This window comes from Centroberyx gerrardi, chromosome 3 (genome assembly GCF_048128805.1).
Source record: "Centroberyx gerrardi isolate f3 chromosome 3, fCenGer3.hap1.cur.20231027, whole genome shotgun sequence".
NCBI lineage: Eukaryota > Metazoa > Chordata > Actinopteri > Beryciformes > Berycidae > Centroberyx > Centroberyx gerrardi.
This window is the reverse complement of record NC_135999.1, coordinates 12,786,190-12,803,365: the sequence shown is the minus strand read 5'-3', so window position 1 is coordinate 12,803,365 and position 17,176 is coordinate 12,786,190. Positions and strand designations below refer to the sequence as shown.

Here is a 17,176-nt window from a genome sequence, read left to right as displayed (position 1 = left end):
GAGAGGGTGAAAATCAAACAAAGGCACCAGGTTTTGAGGTGGTATAACTAGTCTACTGATATTGTTTTCTTGATAATTACCCCACCAGTCAGAAATGGAACAATTTTTCAGCAATGATGGAAACAATTGTGCAACCATTTTGCATAATACTTATTTTCAGAAATGCTTTTCAAACAAAGAAACAAATACCTGATAACAGTCTGTGACACTGATGCTTTTCTTCAAGCTCCGTTGTTTGAAAATAAAAGGTAAAATAAAAAACAGAGCTCATTTGCTAAGCACTGTGTGTGTGTGTGTGTGTGTGTGTGTGTGTATGTGTGTGTAAGTGTGTGTGGTGGGATGGTCCCACAGGGGAACTAAGTTGCTCTGAGATGTGCCGGCCGCTTGCAGCGCAAATGGTAATAAGGCAGGGGGACAAACGCTCCCCCCTCTCCTGTTCTCCGATGGCGCTTGCCCCCCCTCCTGCCCCTAGTAGAGGAGGGGTGTGTGTGTGTGTGTGTGTGTGTGTGCGTCTGAGGGAGCGTGCAGCGCGATGTCATTGAGCATCTCAGAGTGGAGCGGCGCAGTTGACTCAGTTGAGCCTGCGCTGGCCCAGCACACACACACACTCACACACTCTTGCGCTCTCTCTCTCTCACACACACACACACATGCACACACGTGGAGCCGCTCTCTCTCTCTCCCTCTCACATGCTCTCTCGCTCACACACTCACACGCTCACACACGCTCAGGCACTCAGTTCCACAGCGGCTGCGGCGGAGTACGGAGGAGTTACAGAGAGAGAGAGAGAGCGAGAGAGAGAGAGAGCGAGAGACAGAGCCAGAGAGAGAAAGAGAGAGAGGGAGAGAGGACAGGCAGCGCGGCCGTCGAGAGAGGGACACGATCAGAGAGAGAGAGAGAAAGAGAGAGAGAGAGAGAGAGAGAGGAGCAGGAGGCAGGGAGGGCTGGATAGCTGGTGGCTCACTCCCACACCTCATCTTCACTTTGTTGGGACAGACACAGAATTGATGGTAAGAGAGATTCATGCATTTTATTGGCTCAACTGTATGCTTTTTATGGAGGTTTCTATGGGATTTTTTTGTGTTTAGAAGAATTATGACTTTTTGCTTTTTTTGGACACAAGAGGTTTCAATGGTTTTGCACGCTTGACACATTATTTTCTTTGTGAAACAGTTTATTTACGTTTCACATTTATTTGCATGTTTGCTATTAATGGCTTTCCAGTGTAGCATGCATTTTGTTGATTTAACGTTGTTTTGTGCGCTAAATTGAAGAATTATTTGCCCACCACAAATTATAGACATTACGCTTTTTTTAATTTTTTAATTTTTAATTTTTATCTTTATGTGTGTGTGTTCTGTGTTGAGTGCTCAGATAGCAGTTTCCAGGTAGTGCAACTTTTTTCCGAAATCTCTGTTATATTACAGTGTCAGTGTGTGAATGTGCGCAGCCATGCATGTGGGTGAATGTTTATGCCAGTGTGTGTGTGTGTGTGTGTGTGTGTCTGTATGCGTGTTTGTTTGTGTGATTGTTTTCTGAGGACAGTCCATGTACAAAATGACTGACAGATGGATTAAAGCAAAGAAACCGAGGCCGCTGACAAAAACATGCACCCCTCCTCCTCAGTAATTCCCATAACCCCCTTTTTTCTCCATGCTGTCTCACCTTCTCATCAACCCCCGCCTCACCTCCATCCTTCTCCTCCTCCCTCTTCACCTCCAGCGCTCCGCTCCGCTCATCTTGCCCTGTCCAAGACGAGGCCCCCGAGGAAATTCACCGCAAGCCCTCTCTCCCTCTCTCTCTCTCTCTCTCTCTCTGAGAATTAACTCCACACACACTCGCACACTCCTCCGCCACCGGGGCTGCCAAGAAACCTCACACACACGTACACTCCCCCAACTCCCCTCTCCTCTTATCCTCCTCAAGAAGCGGGACCCATGAAAGAAGAAGAAGAAGAAGAAGAAGAAGAAGAAAAAAAAAAAAAAGCAACTCGACCCCAAAAGAACCCACCTTCACTGACTTTTTTTTTTCTTCTCTCCTCCCTCCCTCCCACCTCCCTCCTCCCCGTCCCTCTCTCTCTCTCTCTCTCTCTGTCTCCCCTAGTCCAAGGAGGCAGAGTTGGATGTGAGAGGCAGCGAGCGCGACAGAGACCCACCAGAGCCCAGCACAGAACCAGAAGCGTCCAGGCCAGCTCCGGCTGAGGCTAACGGCACCACCGGCACCACCAGCACCACCGGCAGCACCGGCGTTTGCACTAGCATCCCCTCCAGTAGCCACAGTAGCAGCAGCAGCAGCAGCAGCAACAGCGGTGGTAGTGGTCTGGGTGGCATTAGCATCGTTAGCCGCAGCGCTGAGGGAGCAGGCGAAAGCTCCATGCAGTTCAGCACCAGACCGCCTAGTGCTGAGCAGCCGGGCTTCATGGGGACATGGCAGCAGCAGGGCACTGACAGCAACCTCCTCTTCAGAATGTCCCAGCAGGTACGTCAACTCAGCCTCACTCGCTCATCACCCCTCTCCCTCTCTCTGTCTCCTTCACTCTCTGTCTCTCTCTCTCTCTCTCTCTCTCTCTCTCTCTCTCTCTCTTCCTCCCTGTCTCTCTTCCCATGTTTTCAATGTGGGCATACTGTTTTATTTCACTGATTTCACCAAGTATTCAACGGCCACAGGGTTTGTTTTCTCTTCCCACTCTTGGTATATGTTCAGGTGTTTGCTGTTGTGTTAGGCTACTTCTTGCTCAGTGTGTGAAAAAGGGAGAGTGTGTGTTTGTGTGTGTGTGTGTGTGTTAATTGGTGTGTGAGGGGTGGGGGGCACTGTTTGGTGTGTGTGGTAGTTCTAAATTGACAAATTTTGCCCGCATTCATAACTTTTCTATTTTTGGAATAATTCGGATTTGATGTTTGTGTGTTTGTTTTGATGTAGGCCTTTTTTTTTTTTTTTTTTTTTTGCTATACACAGCATGCAGAGAATGTTTCATCCCTGCAGCCTGTGTGTGCTTATGTTCCTTTTATTTTTAGTTAATCTAAACATTTTTGCTCATACTGTCACAGTTTGTATAAATTGATTCCATCATTCATTTCTCCTTAAATATTTTCTAAGTGTATATAAGTAGTATATTTTATGTGTTTACAGGAAAGCATCTTATTTTTTTTATTATAAAATTTCGCTAATATCAGACAATTCATTCATTTTACCATTTGATGGATTATGCCTTGTCTCGATTCGTTACGCACAGCCTTAAGTCTCCGTAATTGGGTCTATGAGCGGTGTGGAGTTAAAAAGCAAGCAATAGCAGTGTTTTGGTAACCTCAGTGCCGATAAAGACCCGGGAAGGGGCACCCCTCTGGGACCGGCTAATTGACTTCATGTGGCCGAGGCAGGAAGCCCCTTGCTCGGCTACGGAACAGCGGAGGAGCCGTGAATGAACGTAGGCTTGCCTGGAAAAGTAATGATGATAACGGAGAGTCTTCTCCGGTTGAGGAAAGTACACTTTTCCTCCCGACATTTCTCGTCCGTGGATGTTACATTGAATATTTCTCTCTTGTTTCATACCTTTTTCGAGTAGCGCCAAGTATAACAGAGTTATTTTTTCAAGGGAGGGGGTACATGGGGGCGTGATGTGGTTTCCTTGGTGATGTCGGATAAATGTCAGGTAAGGAGAGGGAAGAGGAGTGAGAGAGTCAAGTTGCGTGCGTGCGTGTGCGTGTGTGTGCCTGTGTGTGTGTGTGTGTGTGTGTGTGTGTGTGTGTGTGTGTGTGTATGTGTGTGTGTGTGAGGGTGAGAGAGAAGGGGAGAGAGAGTTAGAAGGGATGGTAGTTAGATTGTAATTAATCATAGCGGGACCTGCAGGCTCTCCGTACCATGCACATGGTGTTACGCACGCAGGCCACAGCAGCTCTTGCGCAACAGCCTCGCCGCGGCTCTGTGGAGTAAATGATGAGAAACTTATTCTGTCACCTTGAACCCAGTTATTGCCCGCACAGTTCACTCACTTTTTTATCCCAGAAATCTAATTGTGAAGGTGAAATCGATGAGTTGAGACTAGTAGAACACATCCAGCTATATCACAACAGCTGGGAATGCCACATTTCCTTCGATCCACTCGGATGGAAAAATGCGAGATTGTTTGGTGCTATTCAGTAAAATATGCTGTTTCTGCATTTCATTCAGCCTAGGCTAAAGCAAAGACTCGTCTTGGAGACTTAAATGAATATGGTATTGGTAGTGCATGGTTGCACTTTTCATGCACATCTGCACCATAATTTTTTACATCCCCCCTTTACTTTTTCGCTATAGAAACGATCGCACAAACTACTGACAAGTGAATTGGAAGGAAAGGACGCGCTGCCTGCGAGAGGAGCGCGCTGCCTCTCTCCTCTCTCGGCAGATGAGCAGGTGGATGGGCCCCTGCGCTCAGCATCTGCTGGGACCCCACGTTTGCATCCCCAATCCTTTTTACAAATGCGCACCGTTGTTTCAATATAATCAGCTGTGGGACTCGCTGTTATTTATCCTTCCTCGCACCACTTAGAAGACATCTTCCCATGTTTAGTAGGCATGACATAAATTCTCGGAAGGAAGCCTGTTCCTTGACAGACTCGCCTTATTGGAATCTAACCGATAATGACTTTGTGTTTGCCGAGGCTAGCGCACCCTGGGGTGTTGGGGAGAAATGCGTTATGGGCTTGTGTTTCAAAATCTCCCTCTCTCCCTTAAAGATCAACTAAGTGACATGAGGCAGGCGGTGTTTTATCGTTGTTAGGGCAAATTATACTTCAATCTGATCGATTGAGATGCAAACCAGTTGTATGCAGTGCGTTTAGGGCAGCTGCGGCTGTGGTGAGGTGCAGGGCATGACCAGTAAGCCAAACCATTTGGCAATCCTTTTGAAATTCACTGCAAAGCACACACACACACACACACACACACACACACACACACACACACAGGGCAAGTCTGGAGAGATGCGAAAAAAAAAGATCACTTTGTCATGCATGAAGGAATTTTCTTACCTCACTTTAAATTACATGTATACAGTGTACAGCAGGTGTCTGATCATCTTGGTGCATAAATGTCAATGATCAGTGAAACTGACGCAAATATTTGAATGAACTCATAATGAATTAGGAAAACGATTATAGGATAGGATATTTAACGTTGAATCTTTTTTCCCTCTTCTCTTCATGGTGTTTTCATATAGGCTACAATCAAGCCATAAAAAGCAGCACCTGTTTGCTATTGCGTAAAGAGAATTGCTTGAACAAAATAGATGACAATTTGAAATCTAATGTCACCTCGGAAATATGTTGATTTTCTTTCTGAATGACTCCTGCGTTTAAAACAACGTTTTAAAAATATATATTTAAAATTTCGTTCCTATTTGTGCAGCTTTTATTCTAATTTATGAATTGAACCTTTTCCCACGATTCTGTTTGATGTTTCCATGACTGTAAAACATTGAAAAGCGAAGGCCTGCAATGTTGTATAGGCTGTGCTGTTACAATGAAGAGAAATAAATGAAAAAAAAAAAAGATGATTTAAAACATTTTGCGCATATTATGTTCTCTTTGGGGAATTAAGATGACATATTGCAATCCTTTGAACGTCCAATCGCTTGTTAGTTTTATATTGGCTCCCTTAAACGAAATTAAGAATAGTGGCGAACAACCAAGGCTTTAAACTAATAATTTTGACTTTTCATAATAGGCCTTTATAGGCTCGTCGCACATTTTTTTTTCTTTCAAGAACCTTTTTTTCTAAACCATAGCAAGAGATTCATAACCTTCATAATCTATGGAACTGTCAACAGGATCATAAACAGCATGCAATTTAAATGAAATCAATGGGATGGACTCGATAAATAGTGCCTATTTTCTCAGCTTCCTTACCTTCAGAAATCGGTGCACATTTGACGACTCGCTTTACAAAACATTGCAAGGGGGAATAGGTATACTTTCGTAATTGTTTATGTGGAAAAAAAAAACAAGCATTAATTAGGGGGTGAATTATTTCGCCAGCATTACGGAGTGATAATATTTAGAAGCGTAATTGACCCGCTGTTGTGCACGCCTGGTTATGAATATCGACCCTTGCAAGTTAAAAAGCCCGGAGTTAAGTGATACTACAAGCCTAATTGGTCCATCACGGGTAATTCCCCCTCAATACAGCAACCGTAGGCCATGTCATTTTATTTTCTCCTGCGCGTCAAGCCGGAGGGATGAGGGAACAACTCAAGGATTACTAAAGCTCGTAAAATGTGCCTGCACCTCCATGCGAGGATCTAATGCCATCCAGGCTCATTGAAGACCCAAAAAAAAAAAAAAAAAAAAAAAAAAACCACGAAAGAAAAAAACAAAAACATAAATACAGTAGGAGCCAGTGGGACTTAAAGTCTTCAATGCGTTCAGTCTATATATTTCAATCTAGAAACTATCTCTAAAATAGCCTCTTCCTTTTGTTTTTGCAAGGGTGCTGTAACGCGGCTTCCTTTGAAGTGCGACAGGTCGACTATGGGCCGAGACCTGGAAGAGGTACAGTGGCTCCAGCTCGCCTGGCTTCTGTCTGCTCTCAGTTCTGCCTGCTTCAGCTCACGCGCAGCGAGGAGGCTGTTAAATCTACATAACCAGTCAACAGACGGGTTCACAGTGTAGAAACAGAATTAGAAATAAATGTAGAAATTTTGATAAATATTTGAAATATAACAATAAAGATAATAATAATAATAATAATACTATTATTATTAAAAATAATTATAATAATAGCCTAATAGCTCTAAACCAGTTGCTTTCAATTTTGAGCCTCACGATTCTTTCAATTTTATATGCATTTTGCCACATATTGCCTACAATATTCCAATGCTCTTGATATCAAATTTTCCTTTTCCTCACATCATGCTTTAGTAGATTTCAAACCCCTAAAAATAAAACAAAAGACAGTAATAGAGTGTGGTAAAATTCATATTTATATACTAATATTACTAATATTCATTTCCCCTCCTAAATAAAGAAAGAGACTGGTCCAGAGATTCGTCTCTTTTGTAATACAGCAGCAAATTGTTGAACAGCACACAGGCCGTGGCATTATGGCATTGTTCAATACATGAGTATGTTATAGAGCTATAGGTCACCACCAGCACTTCTTTTTTTTACCCTTCTATAAACGTTCACCATTTATAAGCTCTGGCCTCATTTCTCCCATTTCCATCGATCTTTAATATTTTCTCATGTTCTCATGTCTTATGTCTAATGTCATATTTCAACTGGTATTTCTTTTTGTGGAAAATTAGTTACTCAATTATACAATCTTATTAGTTGATTTTCCCATATCTCATACAGTATCTGTAGTGAAGGGTATGTTGTTCACACCTGTCTGTGTATGTTGAACCTCTGAAACTGAATGGGAATGCTGTTAATTCTGTGAGTATGTCCCAAGGCATGACAGACATATTTGTGGAATAGCATGCTCTGGTTTGTTTTGTCTGAGTCAATAATTGGGTTGATATTATCCTCTTCAGTGCAGATCACAGAACACCCTAATCTGCCTATTAACATACTGATACACTTACAGCGGTGAGCGTGTGTGTGTGTGTGTGTGTGTGTGCCCGCGTGCATACTTTGTTTTACGCAGTGGAGTACAGGCTTGTTGCATGTTGCATATGAGATTCCTCTTATTCTGTGGGACAGGGAGGCAATGATTTGATGCATATGTGTAGAATTATCCACAGTGTGTGTGTGTGTGTGTGTGTGTCGTCACACTCAACTGTTATTATTTCCATGTCTGTCTTTGATGGGTCGTTGCACACTGAGCATATGGATGCCTATACGTACATGTATCTGGTGTCAAGTGTGTGTGTGTGCTCTGACATTGAATTTATGTATGTGTGTGTGCATGTGTGCACTTTATGCATTCGTGTCTGTGCTTTCGCCATTTCTTTTTCTGAGTGGGTGGCTAAATACTTGTATGCCAGTTGTGCGAGAGAGAGAGAGAGAGAGAGAGAGAGAGAGAGAGAGAGAGAGGGAAAGAGAGAGAGAGAGAGCGGCGTTTTCTGAGTGTGTGTCCTCTGCCTCTCTGTGTGTCTGTGTGTTGGCTCTGGCTCCATGTGTGTGCGGGTGCGAGGTGAAGTGTCTCTTGGCTGGCCTTGGCTGGAGAGCTGGAGGAGAGCAGAGGTGAAAGAGGAGATTTGCAGAAAAGACACGCACCACTTCCCCCATTACTACTTTTTTCTTTTTCCTCGTCTTCTTCTACTACTTCTTCTCTCTCTCTCTCTCTCTCTCTCTTCTTCTCCTTCTCCTTCTTCTTCTCTCTCTCTCTTTTTCTTCTTCTTCCCCCACACTTCACCTCACCAACCCCCCAACTCTCTGTCTCTCTCTGTCTATTCTCTCTCTCTCTCTCTCTCTCTCTCTCTCTCTCTCTCTCTCTCTCTCCTCGACTATCTTTCCTATCTTAGCGCTGCATCTCCACCACCAGCCAATCAGATGCTAAATCCGAATGTTTCGCTGTACGGCGAGTGTCAGTGTAGAGAGGGAGCGCTCTTGTGATTGGACCAGTGTAACAGAGGGCCGCTTTGAGGCGTTGCGCGGGTTTCACTGCATTTACATAGTCACCTCTTAATAACGGGACACATGAAAGTGTCAGAGGGAACACAGCGTTTCCTCGGTCAGGGGAAGTGACTGGGTGTGTCAGTCTCCACCAGGCTGCAGGTTCTCATTTGTTTGCCCTGGCACCTCTTTGAGCCACTGATTGGAGAAGGTTTGAGCTTACAACCCCCCCCCCCCCCCCCATAACAAAGATCCCGCTTGCAGCATCTCATACCTGCTCTATATTTTCTGTACCCAGTGCTGCCTGTAAGTCTGTGGTTGGCTCTCACACTGTGTAATGCAGGTATTATAATGGCCATTGGCTAGTTTAGATGGTTTTGATAATATTAGCGGCGCTGAGAACAGCTGTTATGGCGTTCAGTAGGTGGCGGGCACCTCTCTCTGTCTGTATATGCAACCATGGGAGCGCGTGATGATGTGTGTATTTCCTGAAGGCAGCATTATTTCTGCAAGAGAGAGGGTAGAAATGTGAGAGTAGGATTGAGTGGGTAGGTGGCTGCAGCTATGGTGTACTTGTATATTTACTGTGTGTGTGTGTGTGTGTGTGGTGTGTGTGAACTATTAAGAACCCATCTAGTTTGACGGAGTATGAGGATGTACAAGGTCCCATTCATACTGTGGTCCCCACTATATTTACCCAAGCACCAACCAGGGAGATATGACGTCCACAACATTTTTACTTTAAACTCGTTTCAACTGGCTTTCTTCCCACTTCTTTTTTTTTTTTTTTTTTTTAATTGCATCACCAAGCATCACGGGCGTTTAATTTAGGCCTCTTCCTTCACCTCCGTTGAAATCTGAAAATATATTGATGATATAATTTGCTGCACCGTTTTGTGATTTCGTAAATATTTTGTCTGTGCTGTTTGTAGAAGTCTGCGTTTTAAGTTGATTTGAATATTTGTGATTTTAATTCCATCAATTTCCCTATATTTTTGTGAGTCAGAGTTGCAATATTAGAATGTTTCAGAGATTCCTCACACAGACACTTCTGCCCAGTTTTCTTTGGTTCACCATCTCCCACTATTTTCCTTCATAACCCTTGAAAAAAAAAAAACACATTTTGAGAAATCGTCTTATATTTACATACTTTATGTATGACCTTGCCAAATGATTTTCCGCTCCGCACATGACCATGATCACGTGTGTCCTGGGTCATACAGTAACGGCTCTAGCCGTACAGTGAGGCCCTCCAGGACCAGTGTTATGGGTAAGCGTCGACCCTGACACCGTGTGCTAGACCCAGGGCAGCGAGCGATCGATAAGCACCATGTGAGCATCACTCACGGGGTCCGTGTCAGCTGTTTCCTGTTTGTCCTGAGGAGACGGCCGCCTCACCGCCACGGCGAATGCCTGAATAATGAGATGGATACAGAATGGTGCAGGGAAGACGCTATCATGGAAGTTGAAGTCAAAAAGCCTTTGTTCATCATACGTCTGGCAGGGCATTGTATTGTGTGCTGTTTATGTGTGTATGTGTGTGTGTGTGTGTGTGTGTGCGTGTGTGTGTGTGTGTGTGTGTGTGCGTGCATGCGAGTGTTGAGGAACGATAGAAATGCAGAGCCATCTGCTCTCCTCTTATCAGGGGGCTGAGTGGTGAAAACTACTGTAGCTCAGCCCTCAACCAAGCTTTTCCCAGGAACTCCTGTTGGTCCTGTGTGGGTGTGTGTATGTGTGTGTTTTCAGTTTATTTCAGTACAAAAAAATAGATAATTTTAATACAATATTTATTTCCTTTTCTTCCTTTATTTACTTTTATTATGAGACGCTGTCAACAAAATAATCAAGAAAGTTATCTGAATAGAAAACCTAAATACGTAGCATTAAGTAGATTTATGTGATATTTCAGGCTGTTGTGTTTGTCTGACCAAAGGTTTATTTAGTCTTGGTTCGTAGTAAATAAATGTGGTGTTCGGTGTAGCCATCCAATGCGAGCTTTACTAAACCCTGCCATCTGTGTGGCATGTGACCCTTACTGCATTGGGAAAACAGTAAAAATAATGCAGCATAGAACCTACTACCATGTTATGACAGGCATGTTATAGGGTAATAAAAGGCAACGATGAGTGCTATATTAATGTACACAATATAGACGAAATCCACGTCAGATTGCAGGAAGTCTTTTGAACTGAAATGGAAAAATTTGCATATTTTGTGTTATGTTATATTGCTTGTTGAAGATGTATTTTTTTAGTTTGCCCGTACATATTTTACATTCATTTTACAAGCGTTTTTTTTTTCCACACTTCTGTTTTTCCTTTTTTTATTCCTTTTTTGTTATTTGCTGGTCTTTTTTTTGTTTTTTTGTTTTTTTTCCCTGGCAATGGCCGTTTGTGCAACTGAACAGGAGCCTTCCCTTTTTCTCTTTTTTCCTCTTTCTTCTCTGCATGTGTTTCAAAAGTGGGGTGTTAGTTATTTGTCTTTGGGTAGTTTCCTGCAGAGGGGAGAAGTCGCCGGTGTGAAGAGGAAGTGTGTGTTTGAAGGGCCAGCAGCTCAGGATGTCACCACCCCGCCACTGGCTAATGAGGGGGACATTAGCACTGTGCCAGGGCCGCTACACACACACACACACACACACACACACACACACACACACGCACACACATATACACCGCTCTGGGGCTGACACGGCAGGAATGCAGCAGCTGTCGCCAGGGTCCAGGCAGTTATGAAGGGGTCCATGTATAGTTCTGTCGTGTGTGTGTGTGTGTGTGTGTGTGTGCGTGTTGTTTGTGTGTGTGTGAAAGCAGTGGATGGAGGTACCAAGGGGTCATGGGGGTGCTGAGACCTGGGAGGGGCCCGTTTTAGCTTCACTGACCTCGGGATTACCACCCGCAGGGAAGATCATCACACTTAATTGACGTAACTAAGAGAGAGAGAGAGCATATATATTTTGCTTCAGCCTTTAACATTTGGAGTCTATATGGCATATATATAGACTCCAATACATTGTTGCACTTCTCTGTTCTCCCCCCACTGTATCCAGAGGAAGGTGACATTAGGTGTGACCTGTGCTAAGTGACAGGAACTTGGGCATACTTTCACCAAGGCTTCTCCCTTTTCCTGTTATTCCTCAACTCCTGTTATTTTGTTTTCCTTGGACCTGTGCCAGTGCAACGGGTAGATCGACAGACTACTATTTTTACCTCCGTCTTTAAGGACCCCTGTCTGCTCACACTGCCTGCCAATTTGCCCCATCAGCAGTGGCAACGAAGAAGAGCTCTCTTTTCTCCGAGCCTTTCATTTTTCTGTTGGCAATGTGGCTAATGCTGTCACTGTTATTTGACAGAGTACTAAGGGTGAATTGCTATTATTATTGTTAAAACCATCATCATCATCAGGCTTATTTATGGTTGTGGATAATGATGGTAATTTTGTTCGAGGCTCACAGTTGACTGTGTCTCTTTCCTCTGCTAATGTGACATGTACCGTTGTGTGTGTGTGTTTGTGTGTGTGTGTGTGTGTGTGCATGTGTTTGTATGAAGGCCTACATGTTCTTTTTAGATGCGCTGGCAAATTACCAAAGTTGTTGTACAAAGAAAATGGTTTTCCAAAGGCAACAGTGATTTCATGTTTGCAGTTCATGTGTGAGGTGTAGGAACTCTGTGTGCGTGCAAGCAAGAATAAATATATATCTCTAAATGCATATGGTGAACTCTATGGCTTCTGGGTGAGTGTGTGTGTGTGTGTGTGTGTGTGGGAGAGACAGACTCTTTTCACCCTATTTTCTGTTTCATTTCTCCTTTCAGTCTTTTTCTCTCCCGTGTTTTACTCTAGCCTCCGTCTATCTCTGCTCTGTTCTGCTCTGTCTCCAGCTTACCGAGGAGATTTGATTGCTAGAGGCCCAGGGAGGATTTTAGGGAGGTTCTGGGGAAGGGAGGCTAGTGGTACAGGCAGTGGCAGGCTCACAGCCAACACACACACACACACACACACACACACGCACACACACGCATGCACGCACACACGCATGCACGCACGCACAGACACGGACACAAAGATACATTCTTCAAAGTCATGCAGGCGTAGATACCTGCGTTCACAAACTCCTATTTTGTCTTTTCTTACATGCAGATGGGGATAATCACTTCCTAACAATAGTGTCATTTTAACCCCCTGAAAAAAAAAAAGAAAAAAAAAAAAGACCACTGCGAGGTCTAAACTCATTAGCTACCCTTTCTTGTGAGCAAAGTGTTAAAGCAACATGTGTAAGCGTTTGTTTGTGCTCTCTGCCGACTTCGTAAAGATGTTTGCGCTGTTGGATTAATAACGTTTAATGGCCACTGTTAAATGCAGCTGCTTTGGCATCCCACAGCTTGTGTTTTTCGGGCAAACTGGGACTCTGGGTGGCTTTTTTTGTGTGTATGTGTGTGTGTGTGTGTGTGCAATATAATGAAATACTGCTGTGTGTGTGGGCTGGATGGGAGAGGCTCTCTGTGTTGTCACCAAGTAGAACCATACCTATTCATGTGTATATGCCCGCATACACACACACACACACACACACACACACACACACATACACTGAACTAGAGCTATACCGAATTGCTCCATTGAACCTGTCTGTATCTGAGCCTATCACATATCGAACAGCATTGCACTTTACCTCCTAACGATCCATAATGTCAATTAAGTCACAAATGATCTAATTAGCCCGGTGTGATGGACTTCAAATGGTTTGACCCTGTATCCCAGGCAACCAGCCAGGGGTGGGAGGCCACCATATATGACCTCTGGCACCACACATTGTCGGCCCTCCGCCCCTTGTGACATTTTGGTATTGTGCAATTGAAGTGACGGCTTCGGTCTTTAACAACGGGACAAAGTGAAAATTCTTGTAAGGGAGAAGACGCTGCTCTATTTATGTGTGTCGGAAGTAGATGATGTTTTTTTGTGTTGTTGACACACACACACACACATATGCTCTCTCACACACACACACACACACACATACACTAATACACTTGCCTTCTCTATGTTGATGTTTTCCCTGTAAATGGCCTGGCCCGCCTTTTCCATTGTCGGGAAACACACTCAGCGATAAGTGCTTTGTTGGAGCGCCGTCCGCTGCATGATGTGTGTGACTCTGACTGGCATTTAATATTTCATGGCATTTAATCCATTTGATATGTTTCCTCCAAATACAGAAAAATCTGCAGCTTTTTGTTTTGTTTATCCAAGCCATTACTTCACAGCTTGTTGATCATTTGAGCTTTGTAAAGTGTGTCCGGATGACAACAAGGGATTTATCACCTAGATTTATTTCTCTGCACAACCATTAAGCTCATAAATGTATTTGTTGCTAAAACGGTGCCACTAGAGGTCAAAGGTGATCCTTTGTGCCTCAATCAATTGGCGACCCGATATAACACAATAACACCAATAATAAAAAATATCAGCTGTGAGATTTATTGCAGAGCAGTACAGGATTGCAGAGGCAAGTGGAATGACACAACTTAAATATCAGTCAGGTGTACGGAACGCAGCAACTAAGAGAGATAGTGCATTATGACAAAGAAGGGAAAAAGGAGCCGACAGCTTGTGCTTCAGTCGGCGGGTGAGGAGGAGGCTCTCTTTGAGATCAATTGATAATAGGCTGAAGTCACAGAGGCGATTAGAGGCGTCGACTTGCCTGTGTTGTAAATGCTGTCAGATCTGTTAAAGGAAGCCTAATACCTCTCAGGTTGAAAGCTGTAATAACATCAACTGTAACTGGATCCGCGGGGAAGTGCAAGCGAGTCCGTGTGTGTGCGTGTGTGAGTGGAAAGGGAACGAGAGAAAGGCGAAAGTGTTTCACTGCGTGTGTACGCGTGCGAGCGTATTTGTGTGTATGTGTGCCGTATAAAGCAGTACCAGCACACATAAAGGCTAGAGCCCCGGGGTTGCTCCTGGCATTTTTTCGGCCACCAGATGCCTGTCACTGCTGGAAGAAAAAAAAAAAAAAGAGAAGGGGATGAGGAGGGGAGGGGGAGGAGGAGGAGGAGGAGGAGGTGGAGGAAGGGGAGCGGGGAGGGGGGCCACCGCTGTTCAAATCATGTCACGTAGCGCTAATTCATCCAGCCTCATTAGAGAGAGGGAAGGGACCAGAGGGCCTCTCTCAGGACAGGGCCCGGGCTGGCTGAAACACACACACACACACACACACACACAAACACACACACACACACGCACGGGCACGCACAAATATATACATACACACAGTGTCTCAGTTTTTCTCTGGCACACACATACTTACACACAGATGCAATTTCTCTCTTCTTCCTCACACACACACGCACACACACACACACATACACACACAGATGACACTGGCACATGGCGCAGCGCGGGGGCAGTTTGGGGAATAGAAAATTGCCTTCTCAGGAAGGCCCCGGCCAATTAAGGACCTGACCGTATTGAATGTCAAGTGTTAATTTAGGCTGCCCTCCTTCCCTCATCCCCCCCCCCACCCCCCCACCCCCACCCCTCCTCCCCCACCCCTCAATTTCCCAGCAGTGGGGGGAGTAAGGCGTGTGTGTGTGTGTCCCTGAGATGAGCAAATACATGTCAAGCCAAAGTTGATTGCCTGTGCCGTATTATGTGTCGCAGGCAAGTGGCAAATGTGCCCCCTCCTTTTAGCCCTTCTCGCACCCCCTCAGGGACCGAAGCGATGGAAGGAGGTGGAGAGAGGGAGGATTAACTGTACCGCAGTGATAAGAATGGGGGGTTTTACACTGGGGAAGAAGGGAGAGGGGGAGAATGTAGGGGACAGAGAGAGAGAGCGAGAGAGAGAGAGAGAGAGAGAGTGAGAGAGAAATAGAAAGAGGGCAGAGGGTTTGTTTGATCTCATAGGACTGGGTGGTGACTTTGATAGTCTTTTAATTGCCTTCATTTCACTGAGGTGATGTCCCTCGCAGCTATTCATCTGGCCTTTTGAGTAGAGAGTGAGCAAATTCTCTAACGTTTGCACTGCAATATGAAGAAAATCTCACTCATGATAAGTTTGTGAGAAATTTCCGCTGGCATTGATGATCTCAGCGGGATGCACGTGTTTTTACACTCGAAGCCGTTGGCATGGTCCAGTGGCAGGCAAGGTTGTTTGTGAGCTGGACTGATGGTAAATGCCCACCTCCTTACCTCCATGATCTAATAGACATCCACTTAGTCTTAATGGGCAGATTCCCTTTCTCCTCTCATGATGACTGTTGCACTCTTTAAAGGTGCAACTGGCAGCTTGTCTTTCCTACCCCCCCCCCCCCCCCCCCAACCCTATCTCATGTTCACTCCCTCTCTCCTAGGATAGAGGAAAGTATTTCCAACAGAATAAATATTAATGCATTGTTCACATTCAGACCAAGCCAATTCTCTTGCCTTAGCCAGCCCTCTGGCTACATCTGTTAGTCAAAGGCCCTTTCTCTCACATGTATGTCAGTGTATTTGTGTGTATGCGCGCGTGTGTGTGTGTGAGTGTGTGTGTGCGTGTAGACAGTGGCGATGTTGTGAAATTGAATAGAGAGAGTGAGTATTGATCATTTCCCCCTGTGTGTTATTAGTGCCTGCTGCTACTGACAAAGAGAGCATGAGCCACTTGCACAAACACACACTGACAACACGGACACGCACACACATACATGAACGCATGCACACACACACACTTACACAGCTATGTTGACTCAGAAAATATGCTGTTTGCATGGTTAGACAACCATAATATGTAAGCAGGGAAACGGTATACTTCCTTGCTGCATAATATTACATAATATTTTAGGTTTTACAGAAATATCAACATTATTGCTCAGGACCCTTGGAGGAAACCTGTAAAACTGCAGCTCCGATAGTATTATGACGGACTGGGTTATGTGTCACTGACTTATGTGTGTCAAGGGTCTTTTCAAAGAGGGCCAGTTTTTGTCCTCCTAGCCCACATGCATACACACACGCACGCACACACGCGCAATAATGTTCTTTATTGTTACAATCTGTTTGTCAATCTGTTGTAAGTGATAACGCGTTTTGAGTTTGAGGTAAAAAAAGGTCACAGTGAAGAGTAATTCAATCACTGATCACTGATATCCCCACACACATCCGTATAGGCCTCCAGGGCCAGGGGAGAGGCAGGGCGATAAAGCCCAGCGTAAGTGCTCTGTCTCTGGGTAGATAGTGATGTCTGCAGGGCCTGGGAGCTCCAGTGGTCAGCCACGACTGAGAAGTCTGTCAAGCCCTAACTGATCACCCTGACCTGGGGAGCTAAGGACAAAGGCAGAGGGGTGTGGAGGGGATGGAGGGATGCAATAGATAGGGCTAGAGGGAAAAGAAAGAAGGAAAAAAAGAAGAAATTGTGCTACTGGTGGCTTAATCTCTCTGGACTGGCCTCTCTCTCTCTCTCTCTCTCTCTCTCTCTCTCTCTCTCTCTCTCCCCCCCCCCCCTCTCTCTCTCTCCTCTGGATGATAGATATAGTAGGCCTAGCGTGTGACACAGATGGATAATGCAAGCGTCTGGGGTGATAGAGTTATAAATTAACACATTACTGGACCTTAATGTGGACTACTGTAGACGACCCCACACCAACATCATCAACCCTCCAGGCGCACACACACACAC

General features: G+C 44.8%; 1 protein-coding gene across 1 annotated transcript in view; it reads left to right on the top strand.

The window, feature by feature from the left end:
* Positions 1 to 2,359: 2,359 nt before the first annotated feature.
* bnc2 (basonuclin zinc finger protein 2) overlaps positions 2,360 to 17,176 on the top strand; it is a 99,236-nt gene continuing 84,419 nt past the window's right edge. The window contains exon 1 of the mRNA XM_078290844.1: positions 2,360 to 2,479. Coding sequence (XP_078146970.1) covers positions 2,375 to 2,479 — 105 coding nt within the window. The 5' untranslated portion in view covers positions 2,360 to 2,374. The remainder of the gene's footprint in view (positions 2,480 to 17,176) is intronic.